Source organism: Sinocyclocheilus anshuiensis, unplaced genomic scaffold (genome assembly GCF_001515605.1).
Source record: "Sinocyclocheilus anshuiensis isolate Anshui unplaced genomic scaffold, SAMN03320099.WGS_v1.1 scaffold989, whole genome shotgun sequence".
NCBI classification, from domain to species: domain Eukaryota; kingdom Metazoa; phylum Chordata; class Actinopteri; order Cypriniformes; family Cyprinidae; genus Sinocyclocheilus; species Sinocyclocheilus anshuiensis.
Window position 1 is genome coordinate 461918 of NW_015554143.1, and position 21303 is coordinate 483220.

At 39.8% G+C, this 21303-nt stretch overlaps 1 protein-coding gene across 4 annotated transcripts in view; it reads right to left on the reverse strand.

Moving 5' to 3' along the window:
• The window catches only part of LOC107670553 (protein shisa-6 homolog), a 59826-nt gene extending 38780 nt beyond the window's left edge, over positions 1–21046 (reverse strand). For all 4 annotated transcript variants that reach the window (XM_016463196.1, XM_016463195.1, XM_016463194.1 and 1 more), the window contains exons 1-4: positions 20973–21046; positions 19660–20474; positions 18272–18432; positions 13865–13963 (exon numbers count right to left, since the gene is read on the reverse strand). In XM_016463196.1, the coding sequence (XP_016318682.1) occupies positions 13865–13963; positions 18272–18432; positions 19660–20201 (802 nt within the window). In that variant the 5' untranslated portion in view covers positions 20202–20474; positions 20973–21046. The remainder of the gene's footprint in view (positions 1–13864; positions 13964–18271; positions 18433–19659; positions 20475–20972) is intronic.
• Positions 21047–21303: the final 257 nt, after the last annotated feature.

Genomic DNA, 21303 nt, shown 5'->3' on the forward strand with positions numbered 1-21303 from the left:
CCACAGAGAAAAGAAAGTCGTAGAGGTTTGGAACGACATGGGCAGGAGTAAATGAGGGCAGAAAGATAATTTCAGTGAACTGTCTCTACAGTTTTAAATGCATTATTTTACTACAAATATTCAAATTAAAATCATTATCAATCATTAATAATATTGTATAAATTGACAATGAATATATACAGTCCAGCTGTTTGTGATGCACCAGTTCAGTGAGACTCTTCTTCACCTACAGCTATAGGTATCAGCATATTTGCAATGGAATTTAACTTTGATTCTCCCTAGAGGGTTTAACATGGAGTAAAACTCAGCTATCATTTCCACGCGGCAGCAGAATTTCCAATAAACCACGACACACATCCAGCTTTCTCAGCCATACTGTGAGGTCCGTCTGGATTTCCTCTTTTCTCTCATCCTCCATTACTGACTCGGATCTGCTTTCAGAGTCTTTTTATCCTGTGCCATCACCTCATTGTCAATATTGCACATTTTTTACATGAATATTGCATAGCTCTCCTGAGAGAATTCAGATTAGACTGACAGCTCCCATCGTTCACTGTTGTCTTATACAACAGTAAGGCCTGGTCCTCAAATATGTTTAGTTGGCAGGCTAATATTTAGTATTAATAGCACTTTGCTTATCTGTGTTTCCGACCGTGTGAGACAGAATATGTGAGAATGAAAACTCCGAAACCTGGATCTGGACCGCAGTGGCACGATTCCCGGGGGGACAAGGGGACATTTCCCCCTTCAGCTTAATGCTTTATTTTTCACTTGTCACGAAAGTTTATCGTTACAGAGATTAATAGTTTATGTGTTTTTAAGTCTTGCCAGTTTAAGCATTCAAACGATTTGAATCCATTCAAGCAAAAGAAGAATTCGGTATGCGAGCACTGTTTTCACAGACCAATAAAACAGACCAATACTGGGATAATATTGATAACCATGATCATTTTGGTCACTTTAATAGTGATATGAAATTTTCAAACCGTTTCATCTCTAATCTATACATTTAAACATTATAATATTTTGTTCCTGATTATTTCTGTTAGACCTACCTGAAAAACTTAAAGCACTGTTTATTTCATTTGTATCTTTGTGCTATAGCTAGGAATTTGTTCATGTATTACTAATTACTTGTCTTTATGTAACATCATTAAAATGCAAGTTTACATGAGTCAAAAACAATTAAAACAATAATTATTTTCGTTAAAAATTATGTTAATAATAATACTTTCCTGAAAGATGTTCTTAATTGTTTTATTTCTGATAATCCAATGCATATTAAAATCGTATGAAAACGGACTATTACCCAGCACTAAGGTTTGCTCTCCCTCTTTTCGACCGGGCTGATCACTTGGAGTTTCACTCTCGACACACAAAGCCTGATGCTTGGCTTCTTACAAAATATTTTTGCTGCTTGAGAAGAAATATATACAAATTAACTTGAATAGTTACTCGATTTTTTTACTCAATGTATTAAAGCATATAAAATCACACTCAAGGTTGCACTTCAGTAGTCCACTTTAGTCATTCTACTGACTATCAGTAACTTTGCAACTCCATGTCAACTAGCAGTCATTAGAGTATTAGTGACTGTCTGCTTAATATCTGCTGACACTTTATTTTGATGGACATTCTACCGACTATAAAGTACATGGCAGCTTATTCTACTATCCCTAAACTAACAGTCTACTAATACTCCAATGAGAGTTAGCTATAGTTTCAAAGTTACTCATAGTTAGTAGAATGTCTGAAGTGGACTATGGAAACAAAGTGTAACTCACATGCGTTTAATTGTTTGTGCGTGTAAGATTATCAGAACTGAAAACCATTAAAACAGATTTTCTCTCCCTCCCCTGAGGAGTGATTGTGCTGATCCATCTAATTGCACTCAACTTCTCCAAATCTAGGCTACTGTAAGTGTCCCGTCTGAAGCGTTCATTGTGATGGAGAATGACATTAAGGACCCTCCATCCATTAGCCTACATATCCAGCACTCAGAGCCTCAGTGGGAGTGGGACTGAACCCATGAGCTCCTGCTAGGCCTGTGTTTATCAGTGCTCAGAGAGGATGAGAGTTATGCAACGAGCACTTCGGGGATGTTCAGAGAGACAGACCTGTCCATTTCACAGGTCACGCGTACAAAACTTCTTCTGCAACACCTGTATTAATGCATTAACCAGAGGAGAACGCTGACGTGCAACCTGAAAATAGTCCATTTGAAAACTAGCTGCCCTGTTTAGGTGGTGTAAAAGTGATTTTTCAAAGGGAGCACAGTGTCTTTCCAAGGTCTTTTGCACATTTTGTGCAATTTCAAAATGGGGCACCAATGAAAACCATAATGAGGCAATTATCCACACACAGCTGGCACGGAAAAGCCTCATGGACACACTTTACTGCTCTCGTACACACACACACACACACACACACACGCATGCACGCACGCACACACATACACACACGCACACACACGCACACATACATGCACGCACACACACACAGCTTCCTCCCACACACTTACATACAATAACATGCACGCACACACACACACATGTATATATATATATATATATATAAATAAGAATTTTCCACTGATTCTAATGTTTTTTGTTTTTTTTTTCCTTCCCAGAAGGGAACCAAAAATTTAAATTACACTAAATTGAAACACCCAAATTATGAGGATAGATTTTTTCACTGCTTTTTTCTGTTTTTGCTTTGGACCAGTGGACAAGTGTGTCTTTCTATCCATCATGTTCTTCTTTGCATCATTAACGTTATGCACACTGTATTTTTAGGTGACAGGAGAGCAAGTTCACTTTCACTAATCGTTTTCTATCATTTATAGCTTAGTTAATTTTACTACACTATCAATTGTTAAAACATGTTTGTGTATATAAGATTGTGTATATAAGTTTTTTTTTTTTTTATTCATTAAGAGACTGTGTTGGTCTTGACACACAGTCATGATAGTTGTCAGACTCTGTTCCATGTTTTGTCTGTGTCTTGCTCCCCAGGTGTTCCTTTCCCATGTTTAATTTGTCCCAGGTGTTCCCCATGATGGTTCATTGATCCCAGGTGTGTCTCGTCATCCCCTCCTCCTGTGTGTATTTAAAGTGTTCCCAGTCCCTAGTTCTCTGTCCGCTGTGAACGTTTTAGTGTAAACGTCTTCCTGAGTTCGTCTCCCTTGGTTCCTGTAAATAAAGTCTTATCAACATATTCTCTAGCATCTCCTCGTCCCTCGTGTGTGTGCAACGTGACAGAACAGCGGACCGAACAATGATGTCATTTCCTGTTTTATGTTTTTTTTTTTTTTTGCATGTTGGTCACAACATATGATTGGTGAGGCTTTTTTCTTCTTTATGATATCAGGACAGTTGTATCACATATTTGACGTATATGAAAATAATATCATAAATAAATAATTATCATAAAAGAGCTATATTCAAATAATTGTATGTACTGTACGAACTGCACATTTTTGAATAATTGAATAGAGCGTCACGTCATTGACCCTGATATAGCTCTATATAGTGACAACCAACATTATTATGGCGACTACAGAGCACACGGAAATCTGTGATGAGCTAACTGGATCCCAAGCACAAAACACACAGAACTAAAAGCCATATTCTGGATGTGAGCCCAGAGCTCAGGATGATGTGTTCAGTTCTGATTCCAGATGTTCTCACTGCATCTGTGTGCTTCTCCACTGCGAGTGAGAATGGATCGGCTGGGACGAGCTCTGCCTTCCACTGTCTTCATTCCCGCAGCTTCCATATGAATAATAGATTACAAACCAAAACCAGCGCTGGCCTCGCAGGTGTCGAGCACTACGCTCGTAAAGTCAAGAAAGTGTGCTGGGAAGGATTATTATTCATATGTCACTTCCCAAATATGATATGCTCGCTTCATCGAGCCATTAAGTGTGAAATAATACGTTTTGTGTTCATGTGTTAATGTCTCAACCATTAATAGGTCACCTTGTGTGGCTGCTCCTTATTCAATCTGGAATGAGCTCATTCAATCCTGATGGTATGTAATCCAGAATAATCCATCTATATGAGTTTCTTTATGTGAGGTCCTTTGTCCCGGCGTTTCATATCGAAGTCAACGGTTCAAAAACTAGACTGACCTGACGAGATCATAAACCCATACATTCACACATAAAACAGGCCTTTTGCAAACAGTATTGTAATGCATGTCTCCTTTGCTTTGCCTTTCATCTACTAATGTATTCATGAAAGCGTTGTTCGCAGGGGGTTTGTAAATTCTTATCCTCCTCATACACATCTGAGATTAGCAGTGCACCAGTGTCTGTTTCGTGCTGAGATTAATGCTCTGAGAAAGAGTTACACAGTCCAGCATATCCGACATACAACCACAATCAGATTAGTGTCCATTTCCATTTCAATCAACGGTATTTACATCTGAGGGAGAGAGAAAGTCATATTTTAATGTGAACTGGCACAATTTATAATTCAATTTGTAGCATGGGGAAGTGAGGGCAGTGTTAGCACATTACCATAATAAAATAAATGAGACAAATGATAAAGCCATAATTTATTGTCTGTCATATTGAATGCATTGCTTTTTCAAATAGCATACATTGCTTTATAGCCTGCCAGTGACGGCCCTACAGCTACAGTACCTTAATCAACGATGAATATCATACGTAAGCACTAAGGCACTCGCGGCTGTGTGATATTGTCAATACAGTCACGGCTAAAGAGCTGCAACCGCTTCAGCCGTCACTGCATTCTCAATATAGCTCAAAGCTAAATGCTTCATTGCTTTTATAATACACACTATAATAAACATAGTGATGTTCATTAACAAATTATTTTATTAAGCAGATAACATGCTTAGAATATACAGACCCAGTAATATAAGCAACAACAAAATGTTCTGTCATGATTTAAACAGGTGTGTGTGTGTGTGTGTGTGTGTGTGTGTGTGTGTCATTGCTGTCTGTCTCTATAACATGTACAGTATTTTATCAGCACTGTTTTGACCAATAGGATTGAAACGGTTTTAAACTATGAAATTCTCTGCATTCTTGACATCAGAGGTTCTCAAATGGTGAGTCGCAACCCAGAATCTGGTCGCAAATCAGTTCTCATATGCATCACAGCCAGCAAGAGGGGGGAAAAAACAATACATGCAAAAATAAAATGCAACCAAGCATATACTAGTCCAATAGTATAGCAAAAGAAAATGACTTGGAGGAGAAAACTATTCCTGAATCACCTGTGATTTAAATACAGCAGGTACTCACTCAACACTCATCCCACTGTTTGATCCATAATGTTTTGGGCTGGTAATGGTTCATGCATACACAAAATTGTAAATTTTGCCAACGTTATGTCATATATTGTTGTGTCATTGCATTTTGACTTTAACCAATTTTAACGATTTAGATTTTTAAGGACGATTTTGCTACTGTATGAGGTCGCCACTTGATATACCAAATAGAAGGAGATGAAATCACGGATTTAGCTAAGGAGACACAAACAAACAGCTTCATTTTGTGCTGTTCACTGAGAACAAGGAAGCATCTTATAAAATGGAGAAATTAATCAGTGCGGCACAGTGTGACATATTCATTTCCATTACGTGTGAATAATCTGCTGGTATGAAGTATCTGGCTGGAGTTCAATGACATGCCAAGTGGCTTCGTCTTAACCAACATGCTGCTCCCTGAAACAGTCTCTTTGTCTCCCAAGTGACATATGCATAATAAATATGTAAGACGAGAGCGTTTGCATGAAAAACTCTTTGCATTCCAAGTGATGCATAAAATATCAGCACTTACTGTAACGAGCACTGATAAAAAAGCCACCTGGCCTGTTGGGGACAGATTCTGATTGATAATGTACATTAGTGAGGAGCCCAACCCAACCCAACATCGCAATTCACCCCTTCCTTTGCCCCCAAATTCTCTTCCTTCTCTTTCAGCTCATTGGCGAGAACAAAACCTGTTCGTTTTTCCTGAAGTGGAGGAACACATAGTGGTGAAAAACCAGCTTAAGAGCTTAAATGATTTGAAAAGGCAAGAGTTTTTGTTCTTTTTGACAGCTGAAACTTGCTTGAAATTTCATATAGGTCTAGTAGGATTTTTATTTATTTAGTTATTTAATCTTTTTTTTTTTTCACAAAACTGGTTTGTCTTACATATCTGGGTATGAGTATTTCACATCAGTATGAAAAAAAGGATTCATGTAACAAGAAGATGGAAAATAACAAAAATATAACCACACAAAAATATTTAAAGAAACATCTTCATCTCTTGGGTAGTTTAACCTCAAACTTTGTGTAAAAGTATATGATCAAATGTTCTCTTGCATAGTAAATGAACCATTCAAGACATTTCAGCTCTCTTGAAAGACCAGTCAATTAGCATAAAAGACCTTTAGCATATAAAAGAAAATGGATTTGCATGGATGTCCCCATTCTCCTATTACTGTTTTTTTTTCTTCCACGTAAAATCCAGCAATATTAGCCCTCCTCACACGACACGTACTGAAGGAAACTCGATTTTTAATGGGGACTTTATTAAGTCTTATCACGTTTGATGTCGAGGACAACATTTCGGTTTCTAGAAACTGAAGAACACGTAATGCAAACTCCCCATCCATAATCTCTTATTCATATGCTTGCTCATTTCTAGCCACAGTTTTACTACCCCTCAGTTTGTGGCATCTCTTCTCTGCGAACGGAAAGATATGAAAACTGACTTTCTATGGATGTTTTGCAGCACTCAGGGAATATGGAGTGAGACAGCTGGACCGGCGGCACAGAGGACGACTGCGCTGACATTTAGAGACTTTGCTGTTTATGGGCACAGTGGGAGGCTCTTCCTGTTTGTTGTCACATTAATGAATTCGCTGCTAAGGATTCTGACAGCTCAGACAGGTCACCTGGACACAGATTTTAATCACTGCTTTCAGACTCATGTGTTAGAGGCTGACAATGTGCCCTAATCAGTCACCATACGGCAAATCATGTGTCCGTCCACACTGAAGGCAAAAGTGCTGTGACCTGATCACAGCCAATCAGAAGACTGTTTCAATGGAGCGGACCAATCAACTTTCACATGGGCGGAGCCATCAAGCACCAAGCTTCAGAAATAGAAACCAAGCAATCGACACGATCTTGTTTCTCTTCTTTTTATTTTCCCAGTTAATGTGTTTACTTCTGTTTGCATAATTGCACATTCTTTGGTCTCTGTTAAAAAACAATTTGCATTCAGGTTTGCAGTGGTGTTTGCACAGTCTCAATCAGTTTCCAAACACAACGATAATGCATTACAAATCTAGTCCATTTGGGGGAAAACATTTACGTCCAGAGGCTATAAAACCCACTAGGGTGAGTCATACACAGCCTCGGTTTGAATGACGCCATATTTCTTTTACCTACAGTACATAATAAACTGCAATCAGGCATCAAGCAGCTTGATTTGATGTTGCTTATATGAGCAAGGAGGTGTGTGTTAATAACTTTTCACCCATGGATAAATCACTTAAACTCCAATCCTTCCACCCGCCGTCATGTCAATCAAAGGGAAGCCGGCATCAGAATAATCAAGGATCGGAGGAAATGATCAATCCTGGTGGAGCTGGACGAGACTAAACCAGTCACTGTCTTTGGACTGAGCTCAAATCATGATAAAATGGCCTGTTTTAAATTCCATCTCATTCGGTTGCTGTCAATCAGAGTTCGGCCTGACGGTTCTTCTAAACAAAGACATTTCAAAACTGATATGCAAATCATCTATATTTAACATATCAGGGGAGAAATGCCAATGAGTTCTCAGCTCAAGAATAATAAGAGAATTTCTGAGCATTTTAATATCAGTCAGACTGACTTTTATTATTGGAGTGGATATTTCAAGAGATTGTTTTCCAAAATAAAGAGGAAAAAGGATTGAGATTGAAGACTGCTTAAACATTTATGGATAGCTAAAATGTGATGCGCCATCTCACTCAGAGAGGAGAATTGGGAAAACACATCCACATTAAAAAAATGGAAGCTCTGTGTTTAATTCAACCACTCTGGGCACTTCAGAGATTTGTTTGTTTATTTATTCCATTACCAGACTATGGAAGCCCTTTTCCAGCTCAGAGTAAAAATATGAAAAAGGCAACTGTGAGAAAAAGTTTAAAATAAGAAATAAAGTCACTCTGTGAGATTTAAAGTAAAGACGCAATTGCAGAACAAAGATCTGAAATCACATTGTGTGTTACAAAATTTCAGAAAAAAATAATTTGCAATTACTCTATGTGAAATAAAGTTGCAGTTGCGAGAAATAAATATTTTACTCTGAGGTGGAAACCGTACCTATATGATATGTGCAAAACAAACTGGAGAAATGTCAGGCCTACAGTACAAGGGCAAACTGCTGAATTCCCAATGCTACTGGGTCAGTACGCAACTACTTCTTCTTTTTCCCATCTCACGGAGGCTCTATTGAAAGATGACAGGAGGACTAGCATATTAACAAGTTTATGTGAAAGGACTGTCTGGATCTCGTAGGGGAACGGCTCTATATTCAAGCCAAGCAGAACCAAAGGTCAGAGCCTTGAAAAGCAATCATATCAGCTGCCTTCCCTCCTATTAGAGATGCGTGACTGAACAGCCACTTTAGGTCACTCAGAATACTACTCCTTTACACACATATATAAATAATTATTAGTGCTGCACTGTTTGTGAGAGAAGCTTTTCTACCGATGGCTGATGGACATGATTTCTGATGCAGAGGGACATTCTGTCATTCTTTTCACTCATTATTTACTCTGTCATTATTTATGACAGGTTCTGTGGAACAAGAAAAATGGCATTTTAAAGAATCTTTATGCGGTTGCACACAGCTGATTGTGACCACAGCTGTTCAAAATAACCAAAAACATGCATGTGGTCCATACAATTTCTACAGCCACAGCAATACAAATATAATCATTGTTCCCAGTAAATCTTCCTCTACAGTGAACTCGAGAAACACCGCCTCTGATTTGTGAATGAATTGTTCAGTACAATTGGTGAAACAAATCAACTGATTCAACCAAATTAAATCACTGATTCGGTGCTCTAGCTCAGCTCACTGAATCAATGATCTGGTTACATTAGCAGCTCACTCGAGGGGAAGATTATCAGTGAATAATGGCACAGAGTTTGGTCTGTTTCTAAAACAACACATCATATGGTTAGATTTTCTTTTCTTTTCCCATTTTGAACAGATGTTAAAAAGCCATTTCTCCTTTTGTGTTCATCAAAATAAACTAACAACATAAAGGTGTGCAAATGTTGCACCAATGACTGTGGTAAACAGAAAAAAAACTATTCTTATTCCATAACTCAAGTTCACACGCGTTTTTGAGAAACAAAAAAAAAAGTCTAATGTAAAATGCAGAACATAAAGCTATATGTTAACATTATACATACAGATAACTATTTTACTATAACTATTTTATAACTGTAAATACAGATATACTATTTTAGTTCCTCTCACTCCATAACAAATCCTTTAAATTTAATGGTATTCAGAAAAATAATGAAAATAGTATAAGTAGCTATACATCAAGTCAAAATGAATGTACTGCTGAAACTGAAACCGCTGACGTTTTTTTTTAATGATTTATATTATTTATATTATTTTAGATTGTGGCCTGCCCCGTGTACCAAGTGATCATTACCGAGTGTGAGTGACGTTCGATAATAAATCACGAATCAGTTAGTCTTGACTGGCAGCGCTATGATTCTGCTCACTTTTGTTCTGCACTTCCATCAAACGGTTTCAAAATAGTAAAATAAATTGAGATTGTGTGCAAACACATTACAAAGAGGTGGATGTTTTGCAACAAGGTGGAGACAGTTCTGTTCATAACAGTAGATCTGCTGGTAAAGAAGTGACTGGTACAAGAAAAATAGCCAAAATAAAATGTACACACACACATAAACAGAAGGGAGAAAATGAGATATCAAAGCAAATTAAGAAACGGAAAAGGGAAGTGAAGGTGCTGTTCAAGAGAGAACCTTTAATTATTTTGCATCGCCTGAGCCTAAGTATTTAGACATTTTTATGTGATGGTCATAATAATAATAGGGTTGTCTGTGGTTTCAGAATTTGTTGATGAGTGTGAGATTTCTTGGCCTGAAGTGGTGTCTCAGTCCAGACCTGCGTTATAGTTTCATTCTTACATGTACTATAATAAAATGTATTATTAGGCCCAAGATTCTTCACATCAGTGAATAAATACATACAGATGCAAAAAAACATTTGTATTCCTAAACATTCTGGTGGTTTTCGAGGTTTTGGGTTATAATCCGCCCTCACACACCTTTTTTCCCCTTATTAAAATAAAGATGTTCATCAGTGATCGTATATCAAGAGCAGGGACACGTTTGTGTGTATTTTGTTTTGTGATTTCAAAAACAACAGATTCCAGCACCAGATCGCATCTTATTTAACAGAAATGAATGTCAGCTGGATATGTTTCATCTGCATTAGGTACGTTCGTGCCGCGAGTGATGGGGACAATATCGACTCTGATGACTCTAATATCGACTCAGAACTTCACTCTAGTGCATGCAAATCATCCTTCACATGCGCAATATTTGGTGGATGAATGCAGTAGATTGTACTTCGGAGTATTTAAATTGAGCAGTGTAACTTTTTATATGTTTGGTTGGCTTATTTTATTTTGATAATGAACAGCATTAATATATCATGAAAAGAGTTTGTAACCCTATTAAAGCATTATATGGAACAGTCTGGTTAATTGTGAATTAGCTGTCATCAACAGAGCTCGTGTAGCCATCCTGGAGAAACTGCGTCTGCTTGTCAGTCGCTCTTGCGGTAGCCTACTTTGATAGTCAACATAGCTTCAAGTCAGACGCTGAGCGCAAATCAAACACAACTTTATGCAGTCAGACGGTGTGCCCATGCTCCTACAATTAATTATCCATTAACAGTTTAAGTAATTAACCCCCCCCCATTACTCAACGGTCTGCCCGCACACGGGTTTCACCGCAGCTAGAGAGTTTTCCTCCGCAATGACCCTTTTAATCACCATGGTGATTCTTAAAACTATTCTGGAGCACAAGGCAAAAGCAGTGAGGATGATGCACTGGATGAGAATTGGTAGCATGGCAACAATCAGAGGAAAAGACCGAGAGAGAACGCTAGGAGCAAAAACAGAGCAATTTATGAAGGAGGATAACATTCCCCGACATGTCCATTGATGTAATCAAGAGGTCGCGAGCCCATCCTAAACGCACCACTGGTCTCGGTCTGATCGTGACAGCGAGACAATCAAAGAAAACCACTGATCTTACTGCAGCATTATCAAGAGGAGAGATGTGTTCGCTGCTCTTGGCCTCGCTCTGATGAGGCAATAGTTTTGCTGGAATGAATCAAGCGTGATCACTGTCGTCAATGGACTTCAAGCCTGACGCCATGTTAAATTTGACACATATGAAAATGAGGCTAAAATAAGGTCTGCTCAACGGGTTAAACTGCTATCTACAACCTGTATTGATTGTTAAATCGATGAACATTGAAAATATATCTTGCCAAATAAGACTTAAGACAGTACAGCCTCGTCTTCATTCATGTCAAAGTAAACACGGCGTCTACCTTGACTTAGGTTATCAATGTTGAATGTACTATACTGCAAATAACAGATATCTAACGTCAGCGATCCTTGAGGGCTCATGTCGAAACGGTTTCTCCCACAATTCCACCAGCAATTTTATAAGTTGAAATTGGGTTTTGTGGTTTTAAGTCCATGTAGGTTATCTTTAAAGCATCTATATGTAAGCGCACTTCTAAAAAACACAATTTCAGAAGATATTTGTATTAACAACAACAATAAAAAACAGTTTTACTCAAGAAAAGACCAAACATTCCAGTAAATAAGGTCTCTTTAAATGCGTTAAAACCAAAAAATACCCATAACAAAACATTGCAATCACGGCCGTTCATATTGCAGCACCTGTCTAAGAAATGAAAGGTGCTTTTGTCATGTTCAAATGCAGCAGTCTGGAAAGCACTGACCCTGCAGCAGCGTCCATATCCTTTCTGCTCATATTTCATGACTAACAAAAATAGCCCTTCCTTCCACCACGACTAGATGGCTGAATAGGCCATTGTGAAAAGGGCACTAAAGACACATAACCCAAAAAAAACAAACGTCTTGAGCAGGGTGGAGGCAGACAGACTCAGAAAAATAAATGGATTTTAGGTCAACGCATTGTACTGGAGCAAATGAAAAATGCAGGCCTAATGGAGCTTGTCTTGTCCTCTCATGGTTATTTTGGCCTGGGCCGTGAATTACTACGAGTTCCCCGGTACTACGGTGTTTAAGAGTTGTTGTGTGCTACTGGTCAGATACTAATCGATGACACGTTTATCACTGTAAACTCAACATTTTGATGAGCTACATGCACACACATCATTTACACCAAAAGATGCCAATACCTCTTATTTCTCGTATCATTTCCTTTGCCCTTTAATGGAGTTACAGAAATTCAATTATTATGGGCAGGTTCTTATGAGCGATTCTTTTGCACAGAATGCATTGAGTAGATTCATTGTTAGCAGTCTGAGTCAGCAGAGAGCGCATGAATATTAATCGCTGCATCACAAGTGAGAACTGACACATGTGGAAGATTTGTAAATGAGCGACCCTGCGTGTGGGATGAAGAAGCTCTGCCACGTCAGTCAACTTACCGCCGGCTATTAGATGAAGCTTAATGTTTTATGTACGTGTTAAAAATCACGCAGCTGGTGCAAACTCCACATTCTGCTTATAGAACATCCTGACGCACATTACTAATGTTACACTACGGATGTTGAGATGACAATAGACGTCTAGACACTATTTAACAGAAGTCAGATACCGCATGGTTTGGTGTTTTAGTAAAAAGCTTTAAAACAAGATACATGTGCATGAAAAGAAAAACTGTGTAAGATTTAAGTCTTTTAAGAGAATATGCCTTCTTTCATTTTCAGCAAAGTTTATAGAATCCTAGCAAATCCCTAGAAAGAGAGCTAACGTGAGGTATTTTACTGTTTTTATCAATACACCTGTCTTCGTTTATTATAATTTAGAATTATATTGAATTGATAATCAAATACAGTTGGTACATTTGATATATATAATTTTCATGTTTATTTAAATTGTATTGCTAGAAAAATATAAAATTACAACATTCAGGGTTTAAAGTGCATTTAAACATCTATATTTTGATAACAGTGTGGCAAACCTTGCAGATCTACAGAAAATAAAACAGCTCTGATGTGTATGGAGTGGAAGAAGCATTTGGCTGCAGAGAAGAGCCGGATGGAGCGGGTTTCTCTCACCAGTGTCTGTAGAGTGAGTGTGGAGTGGAAAATAGAAATGTGGAGTGGAGCTAACTGATTACTGAAAGCTTTGAGCGAGGAGTGGGAACCTCTGTAGCTCCGCTCACACACTGTGATCCAGTCAGTTTGTTTCTTGGCAACATGCAAAGCGCATACAGCAAACTACTCAACATTGAAGGAGTCATGATCTGAAAATCCATTTTTCCTGATCTTTTGACATATGACAGGTAAAAGCAGGTCATTTCCAGCTGCAATTTTTACAGAAAGATATGGAGAAAAATACAGTGGAAACAGTGGAAGTCTGCTTAGAATTATGAATATACCTACAAAAGCTAAAAACAAGAGTTTCAGCTCAAGCCAGATTCAGTGTTAGCAACCAGCACTGTGAGTTCCTAACCAACATGATGAGAAATAAATGTTAGATTGATGCTTTTTTTTTTACACCTCATTTGCTATGGACGAATGATTTCAGTGTCATTAAGCAGCGATATAGAATCATGTTACCTTTTACGTGGCTCCGGCCAAGCGTCACAAAACCAGACGAGATGAAGTTGTGAAGGTCATGGCCACCGCCTCGAGTGCTCTCCTTCGAGTAATGTGTTCCTGTAAATGGACACCAGAACATTAATGTAGAAGACCACTCGGCGTCCTGTCACACTTTGCTTCCAAGGTAAACAGCCGTCAGCAGCATAACAAGCTAAATTCCCTGTGCATTTCAAGACATATCACTTTCCATAATTCAAAGGTAAAGGCACCTTGTCCACCCAACAACACGCTGCTCTGTCATGAGAATATTAGATGCTGGCAGCATCTGAGGTGTTATATCTATTCTTGACGTTCTAATTATCAATGAAATACCAGCATGTACATGGAGGAGTCAGAAAACTCGGATGATAACCTTGAGCGCCATCTGGGAGTTTACTGCAGTCACGTTCACTCAAGTCTAGGCATCATAGCTATGTGTTTCTGGGCTTTAGTGAACAGAGAATCCAATGCTTTTCATTCCTAAAACACATTATCCACCCAAAAATTACAATTCTGATTATTACAATACTATTGTACACTGTTGTAATTGCAAGTTTAACCATATAAAGGTTGAGCCGCAGGAAACACGATGTTAAAATGTTGTTAACAGAAGCTTCAGAGAAGGACAGATTCTCATACTGACAGCCAGCATGTTCAGCCTTTTGCTTTGGATCACTGGGAACAGTTGGACAAACAGACAAAACAACAGCACAGCACTCAGGTAAGAGGAAGATCTGACACAGTCCTCTAAATCAAATAAATGAACATGAGGCAGGGGGAAGAGAATGCAATAAAGCCACAATAAACTTCTTTCACTCAAAATCCCGATAAGCCCAAAGCGTCTCACGCACAGGTGAGCTGTCTTGCCAAGAATTCATTACGCTGTGCCGTCACATGACTATGTAGCTGAATTTAATAGGCTGTTATATTGCCCCCTAAGGAAATCCCAAAAAGTGTGCTCAACCTTGCCATAGGGGCAAGAATCCGAGACGCCGTTTAAATGATAACGACTTCAGAGCCTCAAACCATTAGTGAGAATCCTTGTGATGCTGTGCTTGGACACGCTAGTGCCGTCGGCTCTGATGCGCTCACGTGAGACGCAGGTAAGGCTTGGCAAACCGCAGGGAGAAACTACAGCCGCTTCACCAATAAGACTTCATGGCCTGTCCAACTTTGACATTAATTGCTTAGTGTAGAGATGAGGAGGCAATAAGTTCAAAAAGTGTAGAGCTGTATCGTTATGAAATTGCCTATTGGCGCTCCACATCTTAATTAAACCAATTACATAATAGTGTAATAATCTAGAAACATTTTATGCATGCATTGCTGATCTCTTAAAGGAATATTTCAGCAAACACAACAGCACATTCACTGCGCTGCTGTGCTACTAACTCAGAAAAAAAAACCTGTTTTGGAAGAAAGGCTCTGTTATTATATGCTCATCAGGTATATTTCTATTCAAATGTTCTATGCATGCATATTTCTCAATGTCAACTCATTCTTTAGTCACTTGAGTGCAAACGTTCGGTGTGCATCCTGCTACAAGTGAAGCATTTTTACACTTTCCTATGGCTGCCATTTTATAATATCCTGCATGATTACATAAAGAGAGTCCAGTTGTGTGAGAGTATAGTATAAAAACACTAATTATTCACTATCAGGCAATGAAAACGCAGATTATTCCCCCAGATCATGTTATAAACATCATTTTACACCAATGTCTTTCCCTCCAGTAAACGCTCTTGTGCATCAGGGCATGTGAATATGTATTTTCTCTTTGAGTTGATTCAGTAGATGCTATCAATGCGTCGCACTCAAATTCGTATTCCACTGCCTCTTAACATCGACCCGGGACAGGACTGGGGGTCTCCACTGCCTGGGAATGAGATGTTGCTGGGCTCTGTCATGGACGACAACACAACGTCACCCAGCACGGCTCTAGCTCACATGAACACACAGCTGCATCAATGTGTGCAGAAATACATCAGCAAATACCATCAGCACTTGTGGCATAATGTCAATTGCCACAAAAAATAATTTTGACTAAAAATAAAAATTATTCAGAAAGAGCAAAGATCTGGGTTACAGTGAGGCACTTAAAATAGAAGTGAATGGGTCAATCTGTATATAATAATAATAATAATAAAAACATATATACACTGTTTCAATAGTATAGCCACATCACATAAACCTGCTACCATGCTTTTGGGTGAAAAAATGTTTTTCCTGTCTAAAGTCAAATGCAAATATAACTTTGTTGCCTTGAAAACATAATGTTTAAACCTCAAAATGACTGAGAAAAACATTATAGCTCCAATAATACAGACATTTTAACAGAAGAATGATTTAAGTGCTTTTCTATAATCATAAGATTCACACTTTTTTGCTTTCAAATCCTCCAAAATTGGCCTCATTTACTTCCTCACTGTAACCCAGATTTCTTCAACGAAATTCTTCTATTGGCAGTCAAAATAAATTTTGTTTTGTAGTAATCATCATCATGCCACAAATGCTGTCAAACTTGTATTGAACAGGAATATTTCTTTAAAGACAGCAACAGATAATTCTCCAAATGGAGAAAAGATCCAAAAGATCTTGGGCTAATGAGCTGCAGTGCATTTAACAGCCTCATATCGACCCTGATCCCAGGTCAGGAGTCAAGTGCCCTCGTTTACGTCATCCTGCACTACAAGGTCGCTTTGTAATGAGGATATGGAAAACATGCAGCATAAATCTCACTTAAAGTGCATTATAAGGGGTTTCAAGAGCTGTAGATCTTCTAGAGGGACAGGCGTCAAATATAAATCGCCTTCGGTTTGCTGTTGTTGCCATATGAGTGACATTTATCTCCCTCAAGTCAAAACAGCCGTTTGTGCGATCATAACTCATGAGAACGTCCAACAATGCTCTGAAGTCCCTCCTGACCTCGAACATAATGAAATTCACCATAGGCTTCGATCCAAACCCAACTGAGAGGAGGCGGATCTTTATGGCTCATCTATAATTGACTCCCATTTAAATATGGCATGTAGAGGTCAGATGTTTACCAAGCGTTAACCTGGCGGATTACACGCGACAGGGCTGAAACATATGCTGCAATGAGATCAGCATGAAATATAAACCATCTGACTGACAGGCGTCTAGCACATGGTCTGCAGCGCAACATACGCAATCCATCAACAAGCCCCCTGATATATATTCTCATATAAGCCAATATCATAACTGTGACTGAAGGTTGTCCAGTGCTCTGATCCAAAGCCTAGCGAGCTGCCTACAGAGACAGCATTTAAGGCATCATAGTAGGGCTGCAGAAGCAAATGCTCTTCCAAAAGGTAGCTGGTTTAATTACGCTGCCAACTCTGCTGTCTCGTTTTGGCAAAATGCTAAGGCAGTAATCCCAGAATGCATGCATTCAAGCTCAGTGGAAAAAAAAAGGTGGTGGATGAGGAAAAGGCTTCATTTAAAAACAAAAACAAAATAAAAAAAAACATTGAATGCAAAGAAATATCTATTAAAAAAAAAGTTCAGTGCAATTAAAAACGTCTCTAGGTTACGTATGTAACCATGGTTCCCCGAGGGAACGAGACGCTGCGTCGAAGTTGCTTTGAGGGGGGGAGAAACCGCAGCGCGGGCTTCCGAACACTGAGAGAGAGGCGCGGATCTAGCGGGTGAGGACCGAGAAAAGGACAAGCCCATCTTGGATCCCTCCGCTGAATCCACCCGCGATCCCCACGACAACAGTCTACGCTGTTCCTCGGCAACAGTGGGACCGCTGCCAGCGGGATCGCGAGCCTGGCCGCTCTCATCAAACACAGCCAGGCGAGAGGCTGTTCGCTCGCCATAGACTTTTTCATGATTGTTTTTTATATATGCTTGTGTGAACAGACAACAGTACATAGACAGACACATACACAGAGCGCTACTGAAGAGCAGGAGCTGGTTTGCGCTCTGCCGGATGCGCTTTTATACTTTCTGGTGCTTACGTCACCCCGCTCGTGACGTCTCGCTACTCCATTGGACTGATTTGACACGTGCTTCAGAACACGGTCACGCAAGGGCGTTCCCAAAGCGACTTCGACGCAGCTCGAGTTCCTGAAGGGGAACTTACTTTATCTAATATTTGTTCATGATATGTGTTTTTATTTTTTTTAAAGTGTCGTGCTGTTAGCTTAGCAAGATACTAACACCAATCAGTTGTGGCATGAGTAGCTGCTGCTTATGTAGATCATTCCAGATCAGTCACTTATGAGGTCCCGTGATTTTTTGGAAGCATTAAAAGGAACAGCTTTTGGAACAGAGCTCAGGTAAATCAGTCATTCATTCCATGAAAGTAACTCATTCAGTTTGACTTTTCCACAAACGTCTGAATAGCATCAGGCCGCTTACCGTGATTGGATTTGGAGCTGTGCACTGGGGTGTAGTGGTTTTTGGAGCCCGTGCGCTGTGGAGTGTTGTCTTTGGATGAGCTGTTCATCGCCGCAAAGTTCTCACAGTCGTACTGAGATATAGGAATGGATCCTTGTTGTCTAAGAATATCTGCTAGGGCTCTGTGGAGAAAATTTAAGAACTATACAATATGAAGACGACAACAACAACAACACCTTTCCAGTGTTTGGGTGAAAGATTACGTCCAGCTACTCTCTACTCTAATTCCCCTGGATTTGTACAGAAATAAAGAAAGAACATCTATAAATAAATGCTTAATCATCATCAGCGAGCCACATTTCAATATTCTCAGAGTTGCATTTGGTATATATAGGAAGCCCAGAGGATGTGAATTCATAGCTGCATTATGAAAGTCACTGTTAGCTCTGTAAATGTTTACTGTTACCAGAGAAACTGAATTATTTTTGCGTTTCATTACCTTGCAGTAGCTGAACTGACAGAAGAGTCAACAGCACACTTTCCTACATGCATTCTCAGTTTGTTTGTTTGTTTGCTTGTTGGTGTTTATTTGTGTCCCTGCATAGATTATATAATACAAGCTAGTTTAATACCTTAGCAGATGTTATTTCTACCACCACAGCAAGACGTCAGACTAAATGATATTTTATACATTCACCTGTTCCTGTAATATGGAAAAGGCCAGACAGTTTTGAGCATGAAGCTCTGAGTTCCCCCCAACCATTCATTTGGGCTGCAGGAAAAACTGCAACGATTCTATTTAATATTATGACATTGTTCTTACCAAAACACATATGTGAGAAAATAGATATAATTAGGCTAAGTGATTGTACATCTGCATATAACATATCCAAGGCCCAAACTGCTGATTGAGGGAACTGTTTTCTCACAGCACAATGTTCTGAAGCCCTCAGCCTCAGAGCTGCCAATCCAGCGTAATGAAGCGACTGGCCAATGAACACGCTCGTCGTGTCCTGCGTGAACGTGTGTGATTCTGTGTCCAAACAGGCAGACACTGTGACGAATCTGTGCTTGCTGTGCTCAACAAATTAAGGGGAAAATTGAAGCGTCTGTAATGAAGCATATAACCTGTCACCCAAACACGGAAACGAAGGGTGCGTTTTAAAATTCTGCTTGGGGTTTTGAACACAGCCCTGTTAGCATGTGCGATGTTCCATATGGAGAAACAACAGAGCTGCAGATACTGCAGATGGTGAGAGCGCTTCTATCCAGTCCACTTGCAACGTTATCAATCACTCCAAAGCTCTAATATGCAAACGAGAATTTGAGCTCGTTAGGAGCAGATTAGAAGCCGTACCTGCTTTGAGTCTACAGCTAGAGTTGTAGGAGAATGACTGCGAGGTGCTCACCTGTGAATGTTCATTTCCTGAGGTGGTTGGGTTGCTTTGTCATATGCGACTTTAGTCGAAACCCCAAGGACTACAATAAAAGCAATGACACCGCAGGTAATGTAGACCGCGGTGTTCGTTTGGTCCATGCTCGGATCGTAAGTGTCACCTGTTGGAACAGGAGACGGGGGCACAGTTTTCACCCAGTCAGGCTTGTGGTAGTTCTTGCATGTTCTCTGGTCCAGCCGGTTGCCTTTAAACTGGCAACAGAATCGCAAGTAGCACGAGCCGCAGCAGTAGCGGTGGTCGGTGTTATTGCACTCGAACTCCTTGTCGAACTGGCCGCTCACGTCGTAGTAGCCCAGGCAAGTCTCGTGGGTGATTGCTGGACGGACCTGCGTGATCCGCTGCGTGGACGCGGAAGGCGCGACGGTGGTGCCGTTCAGTTCCTTCGGCTTCGGAGTCCTTTTGGGAGCAGGTTTGGCTCGTTTGGCAGTCAGGGTGCCAAACACGTTGAGGGGATCCAGATAAATGAGCAGCAGCAGAAAGTGTCGTATACCCATGGCGCGGCGCGTCTTCAGGACCCTGGACAGCTCTCGGTGATATCCGCTTCAGGCGCACTGATCCCCCGCTGTTCGCGAGTCCCGCATCGCTGTGGATGATCTGCTGCTTGTGGAGATGCTGCTTGTGGAGATGCTGCTTGTGGAGCTGCTGATGAAAGGCGCCATTCATTTAACTCAAATATTCTGCCCCCAGCGCGGCTTGTGTTCGGCTCAGCTGGGATTTCCGACGAACTCTTGTCAAAAGAGCCTTTACATGTCGCTTCCCATCTTGCTCTAGGAAGAAGTGGAGAAGAACTTAATTGTTAGCTAATTAAATGTTTGCACACCAACTCTGATAAACGCATCAGACTCGCATTCGCATCAGCGGTGCCAGATTTCTTTCTAACGGTGTAATTAACATTTATCATTACTATTATTTTAATTCACTCTATGGGCCTAATCGCATTTCTTGTGGTTCATTCTGTTTTCTGATTTTTAAACACCGCATATATACATACATATCGAGCTGATATGGCAAACAATGTATCTGAAATACAACTGCATGTGCATTCGATCACTTTACATGCAAAAACGTTCGAATGCATTAAAGCACTTCGTCCGGTGTTAATTATACACGATCAATTTACACAAGCTAAAAATCTTCATAAAAACAAATAAATAAATTATTGCACTCCATACCGAAGCATATCAACTCGTCTAATATTCATGAGCTAATTTCATGGTTTTTATGTGGTTACATAAATAGTGCAGTCAGTCTCGGTCAGCACTTACCTTGACTTCACTGCTTCAGGCGGGTGTGTTGGCTCTTGGTGAAGTGAAGTGATAGTCAGTATCCCGAACAGAGCCATCTGAACGGTCCGCCTCCCGTCTCTCTCTCTTTCTGTCTCTCTCTCTGTGTCTCTCTCTCTAGCAGGGACGTGGTTCTTCATTTCCTCCCTACACACCTATTCATCAGCTTTTTTACGTGCCATTTGTTATAGTTGCACAGGCTTTTTATATGCATATAAAATTGCATGGGTTTTCACTGTTATTTAGCCAGACTTCAGTCTGTGTGCAGACAGTGCTGAAAAAATCTACAAACAGCACTGAATAGATTTCCTAT